A 23,743-nucleotide genomic window follows, 5' to 3' on the forward strand; every position below is an offset into this window, starting at 1 on the left:
AATTTTGTTTGAAAATACATTATACTAATCAGAAAATGCTGATGAGAAAGCAAACTGAAGCCATGTTACTTAATACCGCTAATCCCTGAAAACACGTAATATCACTACGGCAAAAAACCTCTCACAACTTTGTACTTTTAGGTTAGCACTCATGTTATTGATGCTAATTTTGAAAGCCGCACTTTGCATGCAGTTTTGTATTGAGATCCTACTCACTTGACGGATATGATATTAATTACACGAGACTACAGCACTTGGGCTGTTGGAAGAAAGGTTTTTTCATTCTTTCTTCATCCTTGTTTGGGGGACATCTGAGATTCTTGCAGTTGTATTCCTATCACAAGGCCGTTTTGTAAAACAAGGCCAGTTTGTGTGGTCTGACGTTTTCCAAAACTAAATAGAAAATTCCCTATTTAAAGTAGAAAAGGGAAAAAAACCCAAAAAGGCTCTTTTAGAGTGGTTGACCTTGTTAGATAATTGTATTTTGTGTTTAATATTTGTATTTTTTAATATAAAACAGAAAACATTTCACAGGGGGTTTTGTATTTAAAAAATATAAAGTACTTAATTTTAGTATATATGAAAGAAACTAAAAGCAAAAAAATGGTACTGGAAGCTACCATGCAGGTTTTGTTACATTTATCTGTAATTAGTGAATAAAGAAAGTGATAAATACCTGATAAAGTTCTTGCAACTTTAACAGCCAGTGAGATGATAAGATAATAAAGTCTGTTGGTCTACTTGTTGATTATTATGTTTCTTATAGTGAGGCCCTGAAATGCCATGCTGAGACCTCTTATGTAGTGCATGAATAAATCTCCATCAGGTTTCATTGCTTTTTTTATCATTCATGGACCTATTTTTCTACGTGTCTGGAGTGATTACCATCACCTTTTGTGTGCAGATTGTACATGTTTTAAAGATGGATTTTTATGTGCTCCTACTGTTACTGTGTAAGCAGGAAGCAAGCCTTGCTTTATTGTAGGCTCAGATCAATCTAAAAATACAGTGAAATTGAGTCAGATCTGAGGTTCTTTCTATACCCCCCATGGCCCTCATGCAAGAGAATATGGTGATTCTTTTGCATGCACTGTCATGTACTATTAAAACATCATCGCATTTAAAATGTACTTGAACAAACATGCAATGCTGAGATAGTTTAATTGGTGCCAGAGGTTAATGTGAAGTTTATTTTCTCTGTGTGTGTGTGTGTCTTAGTTACATTTACTGTAACACAACCAAAAGGAACAAAGAAAACTAAAGAACGCATTGTTCAGATTCATCTTACTCAGAGTGCATTTTCTTTGCTGCTTTTGTCCTGGTGTCTGTCACAGTCAGGCAGATCTGTTTATTCTTTGTTATGTAAGTAAACAATGAAAAAAGGATTTTCCAGCAAATACCTGTTACTGGCTCAATCCTTTACATACTTACCTATACGAGTGGCTTTAATATCTGTAAGAGTACTAGACAAAAAAGCCACTCGTGTGTTTGCAGGGCTAGTATGTATGGAAGGGGCACTCAAAGCATTGCAGGAGGGAGCAGCTAACAGATCTTGATTTTCAGATGAGACCCATATTCCTCATCTTTTATTTTTTTGTGAGGTCAAGATGTTGAATGGTTTGGTAAAGAGAATACACTTTATGGATACATTCAGAAGTGACTCCCTAAAGACATTTCTCAAGCTAACGAGGTCTGCAAAAACAAAGTATATTTGTTATTTCCTAATACCTGTCTAGATTTTCATATTTGGCACATGGTTACAAGTGATAACACTATTAAACAGAGAAATTTTTTTTTTATTATTTTGTCATCTGCAAAGCAACCCAACCAGACTGCTGTCCTTTTAGGGTTTTTTTTAAAGCATGCATTCACTTTAGAATTCATTCTTGTGGGTGCTTGAAGTGCTACATTTGTGTGTTGTAGGTAGGTATCTCTGTGTGTGTATGTAAAGCATGAGTTTAAGAGAATCAGTTTTCAGAGGGTCAGATTTTTTGTGTGTGCTTTACCTCTTAGGACATCAAATCTCTGTTTTGTGGAGTGACTTCTTACCTTTTAAGTGGGTGGCTGGTGGGCAATTAGATGCAAAGTAGTGCCTCACAAATGGTCAAAAGGAGCAAGTTGTAACATTTCAGAAAGCTCTGTCCTTCAGTCACATTAGTGTCCTGGCCAATGGGTCTGATGGAAAGGAGCTTTAACAGAAAGCTTGGGTATCCGTAGGCTTTTGTTTTTATTGGGAAGCATTGTAAGGCTGGAACCTTTATGACCTCTTTAAATCGTTGCCACAACAACTCCCGGCTTCTATCAGGAATCATTTTCATGTTGTTAAAAGTGATGTGATTTGTGTCAGCATCAAAGTGTGTGTTCCTTGGTTACACTCTACAATAGGTATAAGACTCAGGGATTAAGTTGTTTCTTAGTGGAAATAACATGGAAAAGTTGCTTTTCAGAATAATGGCCAGATTTACACTCCAACACACTGATTTATACCAGCAAGGAATGGACAGCATAAGAGATTACTTTCAGCGTCAAGAGGCAGCATTGCTGCCAAGTGCAGCAGTCCTGCGCTCTCTCTCCAGCCCTGGTACTTGCCACTGTGCTGCTGCCTCCCTTACAATGGCACAAGCATTCTTACCACTGTGCCATGAACTCTGGGTCAGGGAAATCACACAAATTAAAATTAAACTGTTTCTTTCCACATTTAGTTCTACTATGGATCAGTTCCCTAGAGTAGTTCCTTAAATGGCCACAGCCACTTGTGCCAGCTCCAGGGAGGGGATGGAGCAAAAGCTGGGACTGAGAGTCCATGGGGGAACAGGGAGTTCTTGATTTCTTAGGCAGTGCTTCGTCTATACGTGCTGAATGCATACATGAAGTCATGACTCAGGGATGCATTTTCAATCAGTTTAAACCAATCTGAGGCCAACACTGAAAGAGATACTACCTCCTTCACTTCCCTGCTCTGTGACATGTTCCTCTCCTACCCTGTCTGCATATTGCTTCAGGCTGCCTGTTTGATGCAGGCAGACATCCACACATTCATCTCAAAGTGCCAAGAGGTAGGGCTTGAGAATCTCTCTTAGTAGTAGAGTCAGCTGCCATGTAACATGAGATTTGTTTTTCAATCTGCATGCTCCCCTCCCTGAAGAAAACAAGGTTTAAATGTTATGTGTGGAAGTTTGTGCTAGACTGAAGACACACAAATTTAGATATCTGAATGCAGGTTTCTGAATGTGTCTAGTTGTCTAAGGTCCCACAGTGGCCCATGAAGATTTACTTTGTACAGTCAGGAATTACAAAACTATTCATCTGAGGCAAGTGTCTTCTTTATGATGAGCTGAATAGCTCTCAAGACACCATTGTGCAGGATTTAGTTCCCTCAGCATAGGACTGAGTGCAGTGTAAGAGGTCCAGCCAACCTGCCTGACCTCTGTGCAACCCTGCAGAAGGACATGGATTCCCTGTCAATCCTGTGTTATATTTGTGAAGCCTCTGCAGATGTCCCAGATACTTTAAAGGATCTCAAATGGTCCTGAATACCTATCTTTAGGCAACAGGATCCTAATCCACTGACTAGACTTTCACTGGCTATAATGGATGCTTAGTATAACTATCTTAGGATACAGATATCTACAGTGTCCAAAGTTAGGTGAAACTAATACCAATAAGTTCTTTTCAAAAAAAACCTATCTAGCATAGCATGAGTGTAATTCAATGCAGTAGTGTCTCCCTGTATAGAGAGTCCTGGAGAGAAGGTGGAAGCAAGCTTCCAGCTTCTCCTGGCAAGAACAGTAAAGGAACCACAGTTACAAGAACCAGCAGGTCTATGACCTAGATAATTTGTTAAAAGGGCAAGGATTTGGGCTGTGGTTAAAACTACAAGCTATGTATACTCACCCAGCAAAGCCCCCTGTGGTAAGGCATTAAGTGTTGTCATACTAGCAAAGGGTTGTATGAGTATGTAAATTCAGCAGAGAGAATAGATAATGGAATGCCATCGGCACCAAACAGAGTTTTCTGCTTGGGATAACCATCAATTTTTTTGCCAGAATGTTGCTCTCCACAATCGCTTTACTTACTGGGGTGTTGCTAGTGAGTCAAGCTCTGTCATCCTGTGGGGGCTTAATAGTGTCCAGCCCAAAGGCTTGACATTCTCCAGGTGAAAGTTTGAGTAATGGGAGATTACAGCTGAGTGCATTATACCAACTTAAACTGCATTACTGAAGGTAGGAGAGATTGCCTGACATTACTGTCGGAAGGGAACAGTGTACATTTTTCACTCAAGAACAGGGTGCTCAGTCTTGATTTACTGGCAGAATGCAAAGTTTTAATTGTGTGTCCTCGGAAACTGTATGAACTGTGTTGTTGTGTGTGTTGTTGGAGTCTGCTGCAGTCCTGGATAAGGTTTGTGGGGAATTGCTCTTGGAGTCACTCCCTATAGGGATTGTAGTGGGAGGCAGGTAGAATGGAACTGTTAATACATAAAACAGGACTCTGGAGATCTGCAGTATATTTCACTTTGCTTCATACAGTGAAATATTATTATCCATATTCTTATTATCTATAATAATATTATTATTATTATCCATGTTACTGGTTTATTTCAGACAGCCAAAGAGAATTATTCCCCAGCCTGTTACATAGGTTTTTCCAGATCTGAATAAAGACTTGAATTTTCTGTAAGATGAAAAATAAATCCCAATGCATAATGTGAACACTAAAAAAATCATAAATTTATGTGGGTGTGGTACCTTCAGTGTATTTATTCGCATTTATGTTGCTGATATGATGTGCATCTCACTGGTGAGCATCTGGTATAGATACCAGAGCAGCACAAAAAAATATGGACAAGGTCTTCATCTTAATGAACAGTCATTGATTCGTCCATTTGCTTCAGCTGAGCTGCAGAATGAAACTTGTTTTGAATCTGGAGTGAGTGCAATGTACTCAATGAACTGTTTAACTGAACGTTCAAGACTTGTGCGTTCCCTACATACGTCTTTGTGTATATATGTGCATGTGTCTTATCTACAGGGGCTTACCTATGTAGTTCTCTTGTTTAAGATATATACAGAGAAAGAAGGAGACTTGTAGTGTAGAGACATATTTACGTCCCACATCTGTCAGATCTCATATCAAAGAGTATTCCATGAAAGTAATGCAACTCAATTTTCTTTATAAATCTAACAATATATAAAGAGAGCTGGCTTAAGTTTGTCAGGTGAAATACATGTGGCTTCTTAAAAATATAGTATAAGTAGCTGTTGGGAAGAAATCCAGGTTATTCCCAAAACTTATATGAAAAATGTAAATCTGCATGGTCAGAAAATTGTGTGTCAATCTTTTCTACGTATCAGATGTAAAATTCTTTAGCATTAATAATATTCTCTGTGTTCCGCACAAATCATCCTTAATATGTCAGTGTTAATTTTAGTAGTCATGCTGCATTGTTTGCTGATAATTGCACTTCACACTGCCTATTGAGCAGATTCAAGCCATAGAAATGAATGCTGAACTTCAGTTCGCTGTTGGTGTCTGAAATATTGTGCTGTAGTGCTAGGAATGGAGGGAATTGCAGAAATTATATTCTCCAAAACATAAATGTTTATAATTTTTCATCTCCTCTTAATATTAATATTCTGGCAAAGGTTAAAGCATATAAATATTGTACCTACTACAGTCTACATATTTATACCATTTTGAGTATGTCGTTGAAAGAGCTTTAAGTACTGTAAGCTGTTTGCTTGACAGACCATTTAGATTTCGTAGGGAGATAATGAAAGTTCTCACATACTGTTCTCTTACTGACCTGAATACTCTATATTTCTTGACTGTTAAGTGTCAAAACTTTTTCTGTATTGACTCAAATATAACTTTCCTAAACATTTCTGAGATCAAATTCTGCAGCAAGGGGAAGAATACTCAAGGAAATCCCCTGAAAGATTGCCTCTCACTGCCCATCACTCATGTTGTGTCTTTATGGTGGAGAGAGGGATTGAATGTTTGGGCACAGCTCCTAAAAGATATAAAAGGATGCAAAATATTTTTCACATTATGAGAAGCTGATCATTTTGCCATGCTGAATTATATATATTTAACATATAAAACCTGCTATCTAGACTTCAAATTTCACATGAAAGTTTCTCATTTTATGGGAGGAGATGTTTAAAAAACTTATGAGTACTTGAAACTTTAAAAGTGAGTAATAGCATCTTCTAAACCTGATGCTCATTGATCATGTGTTTTCATTGATACATGGTGCTTACTAGAATAGACACTGTTACTTAGGATTTTTTTTTTCAGAATTCTTATGCCATTTTTTGGAAAAAATTATAACTATTTTTATAATTTATATTCATTTTTATTCAGAAATACTTCAGGTTTGTGCATATATCTTATAAAAATATCTTCAGATAATGTTAATGACATAGCATTCAAAACATTGTTAAAGTGTATTTCCTTTTATCTGACCATCATATCAGACTTAGTTCTCTTTCCATCATGATACATTATGATTAAAACTTTTAACAAAATTTCTACAGGATACTTGGTTACTGCTGACTTTCTAGGTGATTATAGGGTTCACTTGTGTGCCAACTGCAGACAAAAAATCTTATCCAAAATACTAAATACCAGATTGCAGAGAGCATTCTGGAATTCACAGGAATAATTCACAGTAAGTTTTGCATTATTTGTATTAATATGAGTTGGTGGTGTTTTTTTTAAATTTGTGAACAATGGGTTTGCTAGAACACTAAGTGAAGGGACATATTTTGTCATCACATTTTATTTGGTGTAAGCAGAAATTTAGGTTTGGCAAAAGTGTATTAGTTACTCCCTCTTCTTCTCTTTTGATACCAAAAGTGATAATAGGAAACCACTATTTCAATTCCTGTTCAAACTTATTCTGTTTTATCAAATTGATTTCTTTTCACCCCTAACATTCCTTTCTTGTGTCTTATTTTATTGTGATTTACTGCTCTGAAAAAATGATCTTCTGGCAGACTGTTGAAAGCTACTGAGGGAGCTGCATTTTAAATCAAGTCCAAATCAATTCTGTCAGATCACCACTAAGACAGAATTATGGAGGAAAGCAAAATTTAGAGTCAGTCTGAAAGACAGACAAATATGTGAGATATAAAAAAGCTCTAAAGAAAGTGAGTATTAAAGCTGTTAAGTATGATACAGTATATGCACAAAAGAGGTGAATTGTCTTAATAGTTCCTTGCAGAGTAGTTTTCTTTTGAAAAGTGACAAGTAGGACCATCAGTAAGGTGAAATCATTTTTAGTGTAACATCAATCTATGCCATCTTTGTGAAACACAGAGCAGAGGAAATATATATTTGAGGATTTGGTTAGATCTGAAATGTACAGTGATTTTCTTTTGCTAAAATGAAGTCAACATTCCTGCTTGCCAGATGATTAATATTAAAAAGATACCTAGTTAGAGCAAACAAACAAAAAAAAACTATTTCAGAACTCATTAAAAGTGTTTGATATACCAAATCAATATTATTAATGGAATTCCTTAATTACTTTATCACTGATCCCTGATTTCACCGTAGCTTCTTTTCACCATCTCTTTTAGCATAAACAACTGCATAGATGGCAGAATTATCCAAGATGTAAGGATTTCCCTGCTGATAATATTCCAGTCTGCCTGCTCAGGGACTTACCCAAGCCAAGTCTGGCTTCGTATGTATGTCAGCACAATACTTTTCTCTAGATATTCTAGGCTTTTCCTCAAAGAAGGCTTTTACAGTCAACCTATTAGTACTCAGATAATGGAAAGCTGATGTCTTAAAGCCAGCCTTGCTCAGCAGCATAGGATTTAAGAAAAGACCACGTTTGCTTTAAAGTTGAAATATAGTATAGCCATAAATGGATATGCTCACACTTTAAATGTTATTCTGAAGTATTCCTAGTTTTTTATCTATATATATCTGTGAATAATTCTTCTGTGTAGTGCAAATCCATATGTTGTTATGCAGAACTTCCATGCACTTCTGTATAACATTTATTTTATTTAGACCTTTCTGCATAATTAGTAAGGGTGCAAAGAATTGACCTAAAAAGTAGAAACTTTCCCATACAGTATACTGTCCAAATCTCATTCTCCAGCAATTTTTGAGTGTCTCTGCTCCAAGATCTCTTAGGAAGAAAAAGTTAAACCATAGTCTGAATGGAACTCCAGGCCCACTTTCATGCCATGAGGTTTGCCACCCTGTTCTCCAATACATTTAAATAATTGCTGTTCTTCTGCTTATTGAAATGTGACTCAGAGAAAATGGTGCCCTATGAGGACACTGGTGTGAAAACTGGCTGTCAGATTTGTCTGACATATTGCTGGCAGCCCTTTTTGTATTTAGTTGTTGAATAATGTTAAAGGAAACCTTCAAATTAAAGGTTGGAAGACTTGTCCTGTATTATATCCCTGTGTAAGCAGTTACAGTATTTACCACAAGAAGGGCACGTGATGACAGACCAGAAAGAAAATGGTTTCTGTGACCACACATAGGTAGGAAAGAGAGAGACAAGTGTATCCAATAACCTGTAGAGTGCACTGTGGGAAAACACTGAGAGAACCCAAGATAAAATCTATCCTCTTCATTTATTTCCCACTAGCCAAATAATAATAAAAAACCCCAACCATTTTCCATCTACACAGCAACACAGTCCCTTACTGAGCCACTCAAGATAGAGCTTAATGAACTAGCTCAGGAATCAGCAATCAGCAGGGCAGGGCTGAGCAGGCTAAGCAGAGCATCAAACCAGTAAAGTTTTGGTTCTGGCAGGGCTGAGTCTTGTGGCGTTGCCCTTTGTGCCACGGGCATGTACCAGCGCAACCGGAGCTTGTTTGCATGATGCGAAGAGGATGCATGTCTATGTCTTGCCCCTGTGTTCATGTGCCAAGGCACATTAAGGTATCCTGGTGATTGTAGATTGAAATATCTGTCAATAAAAGAACAAGAATATTAAAATACAGGCCTCTAATGTATTTCACAGAACAGAGCAAATGTGTCTGCATTGAACAAGTAATTTTTGAGATAGTACACTCTCGAGTTTCATTTCACTGTTCCCTCCTGTGTTCTTTAACATAAGGATTTTTATCAAACTCATCCTGAAAGTTGCTCATTAACTAGAAAGCAAAAAGAAAGTGCATTCCCATGGCTATGTTAGAAAGTGCATTCCCATGGCTATCTTAGACTCTATTTGGCTCACTATCCATCCAAGAAGCTACTCAGTGAGTATGTGAAGAATTGAATAGAGTTATTGCTCATGTTTCAGCAGCTAAGGAATCTATAATGATATGAATTTAACAACATGAGATTGGAATCATGTCCAAAGGATTAGAAATATGTTTGGACAAAGACTTTCCAAGGTCAGAATATGCTTTCTTGAAATGTTTTAAGTCCAAGTGCTTAAAATAGAGTTATTGTGAGACCTCTGGACTGCAGTGCCCCATTTTAGTCAACAATTTTTGAAGGGCTCCACTGTAGGAGGTGAAGAGAAGGGCAAGAAGCCTCTGCTTTGCAGGTGGAGATTAATGAGTTTTGGACATAGAATAGCAATAAGGCTTTCTGTTGCAACAGGAGACCAGATGCAGCAATCAGGAAGATCCCTTTCAGTTAGATTACCTACAGAGTTAAACAGTGGAAGAGAGATGCCAGATCACTCCCAGTGTGAACTTGCTGGAGAAGACTGGGTGAGTTTGGACTAGAGAACCTTAAAAGCAAGCTAAGAGGCAGTGAGGTTACTCAACTGCTGTGTTCCCCTCTCTTCCGATATGAAAGACACCTAAAGAATAGCTGGAATAATTAAAAGATAAATGGTTACGCAAGAATTGGTGGAACTACTCCTGTCAGAAACCTCAACCCATATGCACTTTTAGCTGATATAACTGCACTTCCTAGCTTGGGGCAGAGAGAGGGACAGAATTGCAGTGTAAACATAAAAGCCAGGGTTTATGTTTTGAGATTTAATACCATTATAGTTCATTGGACTTTACAAACAACTTCAAGAATATTTTCCCTCTTTGAAAAGGCAGGAGATGGAGATCTGGGTAGACCAATTATTTTCTTAAATAGGTAACATAGTAGGAAGTTCTTTGGAAAGCTTAAGGCTAGAGTCCACCCTTCTGAGTGGCTGGATGGAACTGACCAGTAGACCAAGTACAGAGAAGCCTATAGCAGGTAGGAAGCTGAGGATCAGATTTAGTGATGTTAGAATGATTGAAACTTTATTATGTATCACATAACTTTTCAGATCCATCTCTAAACATGGAAGGAATCACTGCTATATTTTTCTTTATGTATGTGTCGATTTACGTGGCGTATGTTGTTTTGCACAGGAATATCAGCAGTGGATTACTTTCAGCCTGACCAACTGGTCACTCAGCTTTCATAGATGAACTCAAATGTACCTTTCCACAGATGACAAACAGTGACCCAGCAATCAGTGACATTTCATATTTTGCATAGTTATCCATGTGAAGATTAATACTTATGCCATCCCATCTTCTGATGTTAAATCAATTGACACCTGCACCTGTTCAGTCCTACAGAACAGAGAAAAAAATCCACTGTTATTTATGCATCTAATATATATGCAGCGCTCATTAATCAATCCTGCCAAGTCCTTAATTTTCTTATATAATTAAGGTAAGAATGGAAAGAAATATCCTTGAAAGGCATACAGGGGAGAATTTACCTTCCTAAACAAAAAGGCTTTCACAGGTAGCTCGATGGCAGTCATTAGCTGGAAGGATTTCAGTAGCCATCTATACTTACCTGGCAGGAGGGCTGCCCAGGCTGATTTGATCTGGGATGTCCTAGTAATCTCACTGAGCAACTGGTGATCTTTGTCATCTTGTCACCTCCTCCCTGTGCTCCCACCTCTACTGTATCCACTGTTCTTCATGGCCTTATGGACCCCAGGGCTTCTCTAGCATTCCTGGAATGGGCCTCCTGAACGCAGGGGCCTTGGTCTCCAGCATGTTGCTGCATCATACAAGGAGTAGGCATCCTAACAGGTAGCAAGAGAACTGTCAGATGTAGTGGGGGAAAAAAAATAAATGTTTTGAACAGCCATTAAATCAGTTAAAAAACCCAAGTTTAACACCCGCAGCCGAAAGGAGGAGGTAGACGATGACAGCTCAGCACTGTGTCATCAGCGTTGTTTGGATTGCTGCAGGCTGAGGTGAGAGAAGTTTTCCCAGCAGCTTCTCAAGCACCCCAAGTTGTGCTGCAGCCCGGGGAACTGCTGCGGTTTCTGTCAGCGATGTTATCTGCTGCAGTGGGCGACACGCAGGAGGCTGAGGTCGTGTCCTGACAGGTGAGGGCTATGCAGCTCCCTTTCAAGAAAGGGTGGGAAAAACCTTCCTTTGAAACAGAAACATTTCTGCTAGCTGGCTTGTTAAAACTGCTGTGGTCGCACCTCCACACATTTCTGTATGAACTCTAAGGCAAAAAATGTAAACTTCAGACCACAGATACACAGGCCTTCACCTGCCTGTATGTGATAGCCAGCAGGTTCAGTGGGAGCTGGACTTGATTTGACAAAAACATTGCCTCCCTGGCCCTTGGGAAAAAGCTGAGGATTTTAATTTCTGAAAACATGTGGGAGAACAGTCATGGAAGTCTTGATCAAGGAGTTTTCAAAAGCCTGAGTGATGCCAAATGAACTTCAACTTGGCATGTCAGAAAACACACCTTGGTATTTGAAGGTCAATATGTAATTTTTGAAAAGAATCTTGCCAGACCTATTACAAATAAAGGGATTTTTTTGTAAATGTACCTCTTCACTTATCAAGATGTTGCAGTTTTCTACTAGTACATTAAGACAGGGGATACTATCTAAACCAATGATCTCTTTTCAAGCTGAGTCAAATGTGAACCGTACATAAATAAATGAGTTGTTATAATTAGCTCTGTGCTAAAAATAAAGATACACTTTTTCTACTGATGATTTTCATTTAATTTAACTACTTGTCTTAAAGTATAAATGAAGATTGCATGCATATGCAGAGAGGAGGGAGAGAGAAATAATGTGTTGGAAGCAACTTACTATCAAGATTAGTTGTCATAATTTCACAGTCACTTCTGTCCCCTGTCCCTCTGCTTTATGTCTGTTGAACTTCTGTCTTGGGAAACTCACAGTGGTCATATTATTCAGGAGTTTCAAAATTAAGTTCAGAAGTACCTTTCTGTAATTAGTTTTGATATTTAAACAGATTTCTCATGTCTTGACTTTTCTGAAGGAATTTTGAGGTTCTCCCAATTTATTTATTTTTTTCATCTTGCAGTATACATTGTGACTTCAGCATTGGAATTTGACATGAAAAAGATACAGGAATATAGTATAATAGCTGCCTTAGGAATATACAGTTCTGTTCCATAGGATACGCCTCAAGTAACATTGAAGAACTTGTCATGATATTAAAAAATAATGCATTCATGCAAAAGTGTTTCTTCAGCAGAACTAATATCTTTGAATACCTCTTTACAAGGCTTGTCTTAAGGCAAAATTACAGTGATCTGAAAAGGAACCCTTTTTTGTCCTTGTCTCTATCAATGATTTTGTATGTTTTTAGTTTTTTTACTCTGCTCTTCCTGAGCAGGACTAAATCATCTGCAAAAGGTTATGGGTTTGGCATAGCTTAAAAAGGATCAAAGGCACCACAAAGGAGTTTCTTTGGTCAAATATTAAAAGTTAAGTATTTCAGATTACCTGGTACAATTACTCTGAAATGAATTAAGAGTAAATGTTAAATGAGCCTGCCTGACGTTTGTTCTCCTCCAGTCAGTTGGGCATTTTATTTGTTGCATTGCCAGAATAGAAAAGGAACCAAAATTCAAGTCTGTGGAAGTTAATTCTTAATAAAGAGAAACAGTTCAATCACTTTGACATGGACTCGAAATAATAGTTTTCCTATTGGTGCTCAGTGAGTTACAGCAAGTCCAGCTGATCAAATGGAAACTGTTCCATTTTGTTTAGGGTAGGCTTTGCAAATAACAACAACCTCTTTAATCCCTCTTGCACACATTTTCCTCTTAAGGCTATAAAATTTGAGATTTATGAGCCTGGATTGTCACCTGAAATAGAGGGGAATTCTCCGCAAAGACAGCGTTCAACAGTTAGTTTAAAAGTTCAACTACTTCTTCAAGGGAAATTTGCCAGTTTGACACAAATACCAATTTCAGATTCATTATGAAAAATTAGAGGCCTCAGTTTCAGATGGCACCCACTCATGCTCCCCAATTTTAAGCATGAGGATATTGCAAGCATTGGAAAATTAGGCACATATGAAGGAGTTTGTGTTAGCAAGTTTTAAATTAAAATGCTATTTAAAGAAAGGGAAATTGATATATTCTTTTCCCAGAGTAAAGGAGTATCTTAAAATAGTTCTATATTAAGTGAGACAATATTTTCATTGTAAATATATTTCTCCCGGGTCATGTTCTGTTGGAGTGTCTTTCATTTGTAAAGTCACAGTACACTTTTCTGTTATTACTCTTTAGTTTCAAGACTGAGGCTGAGGATACCCCATGACCTTCACATATAACACTAGGTCTGATTAAGCTTTAAAATGTAGTTTTACTACAGGCTAATATGGATATAGTGCTGCTTTAAATGTGTAAACCAGAAGACAGTCCCATATAGGACAGTAACTAAGCTGGTGGAGCTAAACCCGTTATTCTGGGAGACAAGGAAATGACCATTGCTTCAATTCAGCTGGAGCCTGTTTTTTGGCAGAAGTTGTCTGGCGCCACAAAACAAATTAGTAAGCAGAGACCTGAAGACTATTAAGTTTATTTTAAGAATGTGTTGCCAGAGATCTAATAAATTTACCTACTGCTGCAGGCCATGCATGCACAAAACCTTACTAATCCAGGTGGTGTTTTTTTTCCTTCAGAGGGAGGTGCAGGGTGTGGATCCTGAGGAAAAAAGGTATTCTGCTTTAGGTAATATGACCATTGTTTAATGATAGACATGACAGCTTCAGTGGTATGTTTGGGTTTTCTCTGTTACTACTCAGAAAGGAAGTTTAAATTATTTTTCTGATGTTTCTGGTGCAAAGGTAGTTTGTGGCTACACTAAGTGCAAATTAGTTTAATGACAACATGGAAATAACTTTTAGAATTAGAGTAATTCTTCTAACCAAATAGATTTTTTTGTTGTTATTTTTAAATATTCCAAAGATTACTTTTAAAGTGTTTGAATTTACAAGTTTACTGTATTACAATTCAGGAGTAGTCATATTTTTGCGTTTTTCGGGACTCTCCTTTGTGCGTGCATGAAAATCATGTCTTTGGACTTAATTAGCCATCTAGACTGGCGGGTTGAACATTCTCCAGTTATATTCAATGGAGTGGGCCAAACCTTTCCAGAGGGTAATCCAGCTGTTCATATCAGATCTACCTGCAGTTTCTGAAGATGCAGCTCTTTGCTTTCATTGTGCCTGGACAGCTAGCCTAAGTTAAACATACTTCTTTTACATGGTAAAATTAGACTGTATGAATCCTACGCATAAGTGGCAGGTCTTATGTCTTTAAATTTTGTGGAACAGGACCCAGTTGGTTATGTTCCTGTGCACTGGGACCTGTTGCCAATAGTGGTTATTCACTGGAATTAATTTGGCTGCTCTGGATTTTTTTCTGCTAGGAAGCAGTGGTCATGATTTATCCATTATACAATAACATAAAGCATCATTTCAAAACAAGGACTGATCTCTACAGTAAGAACAAAGACTTCTGAGAACAAAGTGCTGCTAATAGAGCCGTCTACAGACAACCCTGCCTCCTGGTACCTTCCCTTTTCTGGGACTAGTGGGCCGTTATGTTCAGTAGCCATCAACTGTCCCCTTTCAAATGCTTCCCCTCCTGTCCATTTCCCTTGGTTTTGGTTTTGTCCTGCTTCTCCTGAATCTGTTTATATGAGTGACTTTTCCAGAATGAAGGGTAAGTTCCCAAACATTTTACTCTCTTCCTTGTCCTTTACTACCTTCAAATAAAAGCTCTCAGCAGTGGTTGCTACCTGCTGATTAGTTTAAAATAATCCCTGCTAAGTGCCTAGCAATACCAACCAAGAGTCAGGTGGCACAATTTTTAAAAAAATTTTGTTTTTCCTTGTTCATCATCTCAGAAACAGTGACAGGGCAAAATAAAGTCTTTCTACTTCATTATCTGTCATCTTGTAAATTCAGTATAACACCAACCTTTTCATGTGCCTGATGCACAGGAGTTTCTTAGAGGTCTGCCTTCCAAACGCCAGCCTGTTGGTGATTGCTTGACCTCAAATACTGGCCAAAATCAGGTGCATTCAGCATACCTTCACATTATTATTTGTAATGTATTCTGATCCTTTAAAATGCTCACTTTCATAATTTTTAGATGTCTTCTTTTTTTCCCTATCAATAGTGCATGCAGGCTGAGAGGGTAGAGTCTGATTATGAATTGTTTTGAGCAGATTCTGTGATGAATGCCTCGCTCCCGCTGACATTCAGTAAGGCAAAGTATTTCTGGAAAGATAACATTGTCAGTTCTGATTTGTAATGAGAACAGGCCTGTATTAATTTGAAAATATACTTTCTATGGAACTGAGACTTGTGGCACTTCAACTTCCAAAGAAATCTTTCCATATAAACTGTATAATCATCCAATGTATCAAAGTGATTTAGATCAGATCGCATGGTCATTGTCATCACAGTAACCTGTCTGGCTGCACTGTGAATGTTGCAAGATTTTAAAATGCTGTAATATGTTATTGTTGGTATGTACATAGTACAAGTATTGTATAACCATTCTTTTGTGAATATATTAATATAGAAATATATGTGATTAATATAAATAACATATTTTTTTTGTGTCTAATGAACTGTCATTATTTTACTTTTCATCTACCCTTTATTTCATTTAAACTCTTTGCTCCCTTAGAGGAAAATTTAGGCTGCATCTGACATATTTAAAGTATCTACTTTAAAATAAGATTGATCAAATTCTAGAATGTGATTGTCCAGAGAAAGCATTATTTAAAGTGATTCTGTGAATCCTATTCTGTGTATGTTCTCCACCAATAAATGCTGAATGGTTCCTGAGTCTTTGAGCAGAGCAACAAGATATTGTCTTATCCTATGAAAATGTTTTGAGATATTTTATTTTGAAACAGGTCAAAAAGTCAAAATTCTAATAAAGTTTTGTGGAATAATTGAGCATAGGGTTTTCCATTTGAAAAAAAAAAAAAATAAAATGTATGGTGTAGTATTTGTAGTTTTTACATTAAAAATTAGTTTGTTACATCAGATGTAACAAATTTATATATGTATATGTATATATACATGTACATGCATATGTATATGTAGACAAATTTGTTACAGTAATAATATGTGAAGCTATATATACCTGAAATACTTAAGTCAGACTGTGGAAAAAGATGATAATTCATCATTTATTCTCCACCAGTATTTTCAGTAAAGAGATTAATCAAAGCCAGTCTTTTTGTGAACAAATTTAATTTGATGGGTTGATATTTTGAGGGAGAGGAGGAATAATATGAATATTTTTTTGCCCAATTTTGCTTTGTTCAGTCTTGCTAAGAACTTTTTGGGTAGCTCAATGACTTTCTCTTCTGTTACAATGTTTCAGCAGCATATATGGGTATGTGCTTAAGCATTTCAATTAGTAGCACTTCAGTAGTACCCTGAATTCATTAAATTATTTGTATTTTCACCATTGGAACTGTAGAAGTGGGAAGCATTCAACTCCTGCAGAGCTAGTTCCTTGCTTACAGCACAGAATCCCAAACCAGCAAGTGGATCCTTTTGGGTTCCCTTGAAATCAGTTACAAAGCTAACCACTTTATGTCTATAAATGCTTTGAAACCCACACAGTGGTCCAGCATCCTTTTTTATGATTCAGACTGGGTTTCTCTTTATCTGCTTTGCTCTTTCCTTTGAAAGCTCACAGCTTCTTGGTGCGGCCAACAGAATGAAGGTTTCCTGGCTCTTGGTGAACTAATTTGTACTGAGCTGATTTAAACTGAAATTAATTTAAAACTATGAAACGCAGTGTCTAAAAGAGCATGTTTTCTTCCACAGTTTCTGTCAATGAAAATCTGGATAATCTCTTAATCAGAATCTGGCTAATCTCCTGCAGAAGAACTGGGCATAGACTTGTATTGGAAATTCCTTAAATTAACCCAGTGTGAATCTCCAGACTGTGCTTGGAGACATCCTTAGTTACGCTTAGTTGAATTTACTAGGATCAACATTTAATATGCACTAGCCAGCCTTTACATTCTCTCACTTCCCCTTCTCTTTTTGTAACAAAGCAACTGTACAGTATACTTAAGATATTTTTTCTGCTATGTGACTTCAAGCATTTGCTTAGTCTGAGCCCTGGCAAATGTGGCCATTCCAACTTGTTTCTTGGGGGCAGACATAAAACAAAAGCAAAAGAGTTACAGAAACTACTGAAAGACAGAAACTGTCTGCAGTCCATTGGATATCAGCAATTACACTCTAGGCAAGCCAAGTCCATAATGTTGGGAAGTGTGTGTTTTCTCATGACAAGTCAGAGGAAGCATTGTTTTAGTCCCTAATCATTAGGGGCTAGTTCAGGGGGTTGGTTTTGGTTGTTCTGCAAATATATTGAGTTACAGTGGCAGAGAGATTGCAGAAGGGTGCAGAGTTCAGCAAGTTGCTTTAGTGATTGGAGTCCATTATAGTACATTTGAAAAAGACGTATAAAGGAGACACATTTTAAGGGTTTCTAATTGGATAAAATTATTAGGTTAGCTTATGCATTGTTGAAGCCTATTTAAAACATTTTAATGGCGTATTTTATGTGCTGGGTTTACTTATGTGTTTCACTTCTGCAAATAGCTTTTCTATATGAAATTAAAGCAATTTCACCTGATATGCCTTTTCTGGTGATCATAGCAGAGGGAACAGCATATGATCATAGAATCAGAGTAGTTTGGGTTGGAATGGACCTTTGAAGGTCATCTAGTCCAATGATGTACTGCCCCAAAACATTGAATAAAGTACTTTTATTATCTATCTTATAGGTGAGGTCTTTCTGATAGATTTACTTGAGATCTTTGCCTTTTTAACCTGTAGGTAGAATGTACTGGGACTATGACACAGTATGGCAAATCAGAGTTGTTGAAACTGTGTGTCTTCAGCTGAACATATAGTATCTTCTCTACATTTATTCTAACTAGCAGAATCATCTAAGATTGTATGTCACTTCTCTAGTCTGCTAAAAAGCATGTTTATATAAACCACAAATAACAACTAGCAAGTAGTGTGGGGATCAAAAAACTTGGGAAGTGCTAAGGTTGACAGGGATCTTCATAGCTAGATGGAGAATCATGATCTTGGGAACTAAGATTTCTGCATTCCACATCAGATTTTACTTCTAATGAAACTGTTGAGATAACTTTATCCTGGTATGTAACTTAAGTTGGTTTGGCACAGAAAGAAGCTAATCAGAGGGTGAAAAAATGAAACAGATGTCTAAACCACAGCTGTCTGGTATTTGTAGAGCTTTATGGCAATGCAAGACATACTTTGTGGACACAATGAATCTGGGTGGCTATGGTTGTACAGGTTGGGCACTCTTTAGCTGATTCATCTCTGACTGATTATGCCATGGATACCATGTAGGGAAGCCAGTATCTATCAAGATACATCAATTTCCATTGTATCAATAAGTGAACACTGTGGTGTAGCTGTATGCTTTTGTTATGAATTGGGATTCTGGGGTAGCTCCTAGGGACAGCAAAGCTACAATCAGACGTTCTCTATGGAATGCCCTTCAGCTTGCCAGTGCTCAAGAGACACGAATTAATGATGGAAATATATTTTATAATGTCTTCACATAGCCCAGAAATCTGTGGAGAGAACTGGAACTGATTCTTTCCTTCTCTGAGCTCTTTACATCATGATAGAAAGTTCTGACAATCTAGTCAGTGTTTCTCATGGAGTTTTTATGTATTTTTAAAGATACCTGAACAGCAGTTTCGAAGGATAAATGCTTAAATGGGAAAATTCATTTTAATATTTTTCCCTTTAAACAGTTTACTGATCAAGTCCTCTTCTTTTATTCATGTAGCTGAAATTGGAATTTCTGTATGACTTGATCTTTCTGGGAATTTCTGGTTTGATGACCTATGCAAAAATAATATATCGCTGTTTTCTGACAGGTGACACTGTTTTCTGACAGGACTCCTGTAAAGACCAATTCTAGATGACATCCATCTTTGATTTGTCATATTCAGGCAAACCTTTTCAGACAGTATTGTCCTCAGCAGCCTCAGTCAGTGAAGTCACAGTCATTAAGTCACTTTGTGACCCACCTTACTCTAGATCCTTAGCTTAAGCTGTGTCCAAAGTTTTTGACTGTGTCTCACAACCCTTGCCATCTCATTTCTCATCAATGTCTCACTATACCAGGTCCTGTCTAGCATCTTCTGATTTAGCACTGCTGCACTGTGGTCTTTAGCAAAATTCAAGAAATGGGTTTTCATGCATCACTATAGCAACATCTTGCCAACCGTATCTCACAGATGTATAACCAAAGTTACTTTGGATTTACCTTGTCATAACATGGCCCTCCTTCCTTTTGTTTTAAAAGCACTCTAGCAATGGCTTCTCTCTCTGTCAACTTCTGATGTATTTGTATTACAAGCACTTGTCTAGGAAAGGAACAAAAGCAAAACTGTCATTGAGGTACCTTAATTACCTTAATTATTTGCCTAGCAGCTAAATTTTTGACTATGTCCGAAGAAAGTGCTAGTGAGCCATGCAAAATTCATTTGCCTATAGAAATACTATTGTAAGGCAGATAATTAATTTAACAAGGAACAAAATTAAGATGGCATGTGAAATTTTATTTCTGATATTTTATAATTTCTGAAAGCTATACTTTTATTATTCTTTAACAGACCTTATATTTGTGTGGTGCTTGGCTCTACCATCTTCTAGAACAGCCCGGTTTCATCCAGTTCAGGTGTGGTGGAATTCATCTTACCTAGCATTAGTGTATATATATAGCATAATAAAAGTGCCTACAATGTAACTCATCATGACAGGCCTTCTTAACAGCTACTGAGGAAAAATGCATGTATTTCTGCATATTTTGAGGCACAGCTAATCTCATTCAAAAATAGATACCTAAAATACGTCATAGCCTCACAAAATGCCTCTTTCCCAATTTTGGCTATAAAGACAGTTTAGAATTTCTAGCTCGAAAATAAATACCTGAAATTAGATAAATTGTATCATATACTTCCTGCACTGTTGTGTCAGAGTTCTGTAATAATAACAACAACAACCGCAACACTGTTTTTATTTTTTGGGGACATTGAACTGTGAAATGGCTTGTATAGTTTAGAAAACATTTCTTCTGAAGCACAAAGTTAAGAAATCAAGATCTAAAGTATCTATATTGTTTTCTTAAAATTATGAATCTGATGGTTTTAGTACTGCACCTTCTAAAACGTGAACAATATATATTTTAGGGGCAGAAGCAGGCCGATAGAAATGCAGGCTTGCTGAAAGCCCGCTATAAATAATACATTTTTGGTTTGGGTTTTTTTTTTTTTGCTTTAAGAAAAAATGGAAAGAAACCGCTGAAAGCAAGAAATAGGTGGAATTAATACAACATAAAATCATATTTTCTTTCTTGCACATTTTACTTCCTAAATTTCGTCCTCCTATTAGATTTCTAACTCAGTATATTTCAACATTTTCAATGACAGGAATTAACTGATTTGGTAGTTGGCTACTGAGAATTTCTCTGTATGACTTTTCCTCTTTAACAACTGGGATTTTTGTCACTTGTGTAGTAATTTTGGTATGTTCAGTAATTATGTGCAAATATCAATTACATTTAAGGTTGATTTAAGAGTCTAGAAATGAAACATAAGACCTGTGTGTATGTAAGTTGTAGATTGTGTGCCTATGTCCATAACATGTTTAAACCATTACTTCTTTGGATGTTAGAAGAGTTGGTGCTGGATTTGCTATTGCTTTTCATTCCCTAGCTGGAATCTATTCTGTCTAAAAAGATAGAAACTCTGCTACGCTTTTCCTTCAGTTGAGGGTTTTCCAGTATCTGACAGTCTCATTTCTAGTAAGCTTATGCAGCAGTATTTTTCTCAGTAGTGATACTAATAGCTTCTTTCTCCTCTAATTGGCAGTAAATTTTTGTTTCTTGTATATCGTTAGAAACTTTTATCCCTGTGTCAAATTATGTTTAAATTGGGCAGTGTGTTCAAGGGCAGCACACAAATGGCTTTTCTTACTAGATTACAGAGCAAGACATACTCTATTGCATTTGTCCCAAGAAACTAATGGGAAGACATAACATATGTCTAACCTAATATAAGTGCTGGTGTAGCTAACACTATAGTTCCTGGTTTTCTCGTGGTGCTCTTTACAGTTTTCGTATGTGTGTTTGTAGTCATCCCCTTTGTCAGCAACTATAGAGATCAAAAGAGCAGAAAAAAGCAGGGCAAGGAGTGCAGTGTAGTACTCCAGTAACTCTATTCACTGGCTTGTTTACAGAAGTGTTAATTCTAAAGGGCACGTTTCAGACAGTCATTACCTGAGCAAACCTTATTCTGTAGCAGCACCTTGTGGGAAGGAGATCAGCCTACAGCCTCCCACACAAGCCAGCATTCCCAGAAGACAGTTGCTGAGTAAGCATCTGCCTTCAGTGAGCTGAACAGGTTATTTTATTCTTGCTATGGAAGTTAGAGGATTCTCCTGAGTAGTAACAAACATCCAATAGGATACACAGAACTCAGTTTGTCATGCCCTTTTATGTGTGGCATCTAGAATCCCTACACTGACAAGAAATGCCTTTTTACTGTGAAAAATCAGTGAACAGATGGAGGTAAACTGTACTTGAGAAACTAAAGCTATGCTATGTTTTATTAGAAATGGGATAATCTGATCTAAGATATTCAGTCTGTTGTACAAATAGTTGGTTCATAGTGAAATGGATGCTAGCTCTTTCCAGCTATTACCTTTCAACTGGAAAAAAGTAGCATTTTTAATTGGACCTTAGAGAGCCATTTCAATCAGTATTTCCTGTTCTTTTACAGTTGTACAAAACCCATTAACTGTAGACACAACAGCTTCATTTCTGATGGGAGCAAGAGATTAGGCTGAGACATGCTCAGATTTTAGGCTGGTGCTCAGTGTTTTGCAGCTGGAGTTAAATGACTTCCATATCATCCCCTCCAAAAGTTTTGAGGGATGCTTCCTGTATTCCTGCATTGCTTTGGCTTCAAAAACAGAGCCTACTTCTGTTGACAACTATATGGTCATTTTTGTTTCAGAAGGACTGTGAAGGTTCTTCCAATTATTGTATAAGGAAATACAGTGTTCAACTTAAGGACAATGCCATCAACAGCTGCCAGCCAGAGATGCTGACTTGGTCCATGTTAACTATTCAGTTTCCCTAGCTTAGTGCATTGCTTGCTGTCCTGTGTTTTCAGTTCCCAGTGTTTGAATGCACAGTGAGACCACAAGGAAGCTGCTGTGCTGCTGCTACAGTCAAGACCTTGGAAGGGATCCTTGGAGTTTGCTTTCTTCACCAGGAACATGTTGCTACAGTTGTGCCTGTGTAAAAAGAACTGTGAAGATATCTTTTGGTCTATTGAAAACTGATTCTCAATAAACATCTCAGCAGCTTACTTAGCTGGGGGCATTCATCATATCATGAAGATAGCTCATTGCAAAATAGTATAAGAGAATTCCAATAAGCATTTATATCTCTCTAAATCTTCTTAGGTGGCACAGGCAATCATACCTAACCCAACGGTTACACGCATGTAAACTTAGGAGGGCATCAGCATAACTATAAACTGCAGTGTGTATCAGGTATACTTAATCCTATTGAAACCATTTCCTAGGAAGACATGAAAGCTGTTCCTAAAATCATACAGTGCTAATGCATAAATTCTAAACCAGTAAGAGCAGAAATTGTTGGATTTAGTGAACAAAATAACAAGTTTTAGAAGCAGGCTGCATGGGTCGATGCAAGTCTAAAAGATGGTAGGTGTCAGCTCCAGTCTCTCAGGATACTAAGGGTCTTCCAGTGCTTCTGGTAGCCTGATCATATTGAGGAAGTTCTGCATAATGCCCTACGCTGTGTGTTATTTAGAAATACCAATACAGTTCTGCAGAAACTTGGATCATCCGCACCTTTTGTAATTTCTAAAAAGGCATCCTAAATATATTTTTATTAATCCTTGTTCTTCTTCCCTTGAAAAAGAAGAAAATTAGCATACTCTGTAAGGAATGTGATTAATCTGTATGCATCTAAGATAAAATTTGTTCCTATATGCACTGAACGTTTAATGGTTGAGTTCTTTACTTGTTATTTCTTAGTTTTAAATCTTCAAAATCTTTGGATTGTGATGTCTAGGTAAGATACACTTTTTACCCAGGGTACAGGTTACATTAACCTCCAAAGACAGAGTAGTATTTGATGAAGAAGAAAAATGAATTTTTATTTTGTTTTGCAGGAGGCAATAAGCTGAAGAATCAACATTTTCGCCTAAACTGGGCGTGGATCTCCTTAGAAAAGGAATACTATTTAGTAAATGAAGACTCCAAATATCTTGATGTTGTTCTTAAACGGAGAGGTTATCTTGGAGAAACCTCTTTTATAAGTAAGTTCAATTTTAACCTTATCAGTTGCTTCTATAAATCACTGGCCAGCTAGATGA

At 37.2% G+C, this 23,743-nt stretch overlaps 1 protein-coding gene across 1 annotated transcript in view; it reads left to right on the forward strand.

Moving 5' to 3' along the window:
• FREM2 (FRAS1 related extracellular matrix 2) overlaps positions 1-23,743 on the forward strand; it is a 140,087-nt gene that overhangs the window by 54,723 nt on the left and 61,621 nt on the right. The window contains exon 3 of the mRNA XM_040584275.1: positions 23,540-23,686. Within this exon, the coding sequence (XP_040440209.1) occupies positions 23,540-23,686 (147 nt within the window). The remainder of the gene's footprint in view (positions 1-23,539; positions 23,687-23,743) is intronic.

The sequence above is a fragment of the Falco naumanni genome, chromosome 2 (assembly GCF_017639655.2).
Source record: "Falco naumanni isolate bFalNau1 chromosome 2, bFalNau1.pat, whole genome shotgun sequence".
In the NCBI taxonomy this organism is placed as follows: domain Eukaryota; kingdom Metazoa; phylum Chordata; class Aves; order Falconiformes; family Falconidae; genus Falco; species Falco naumanni.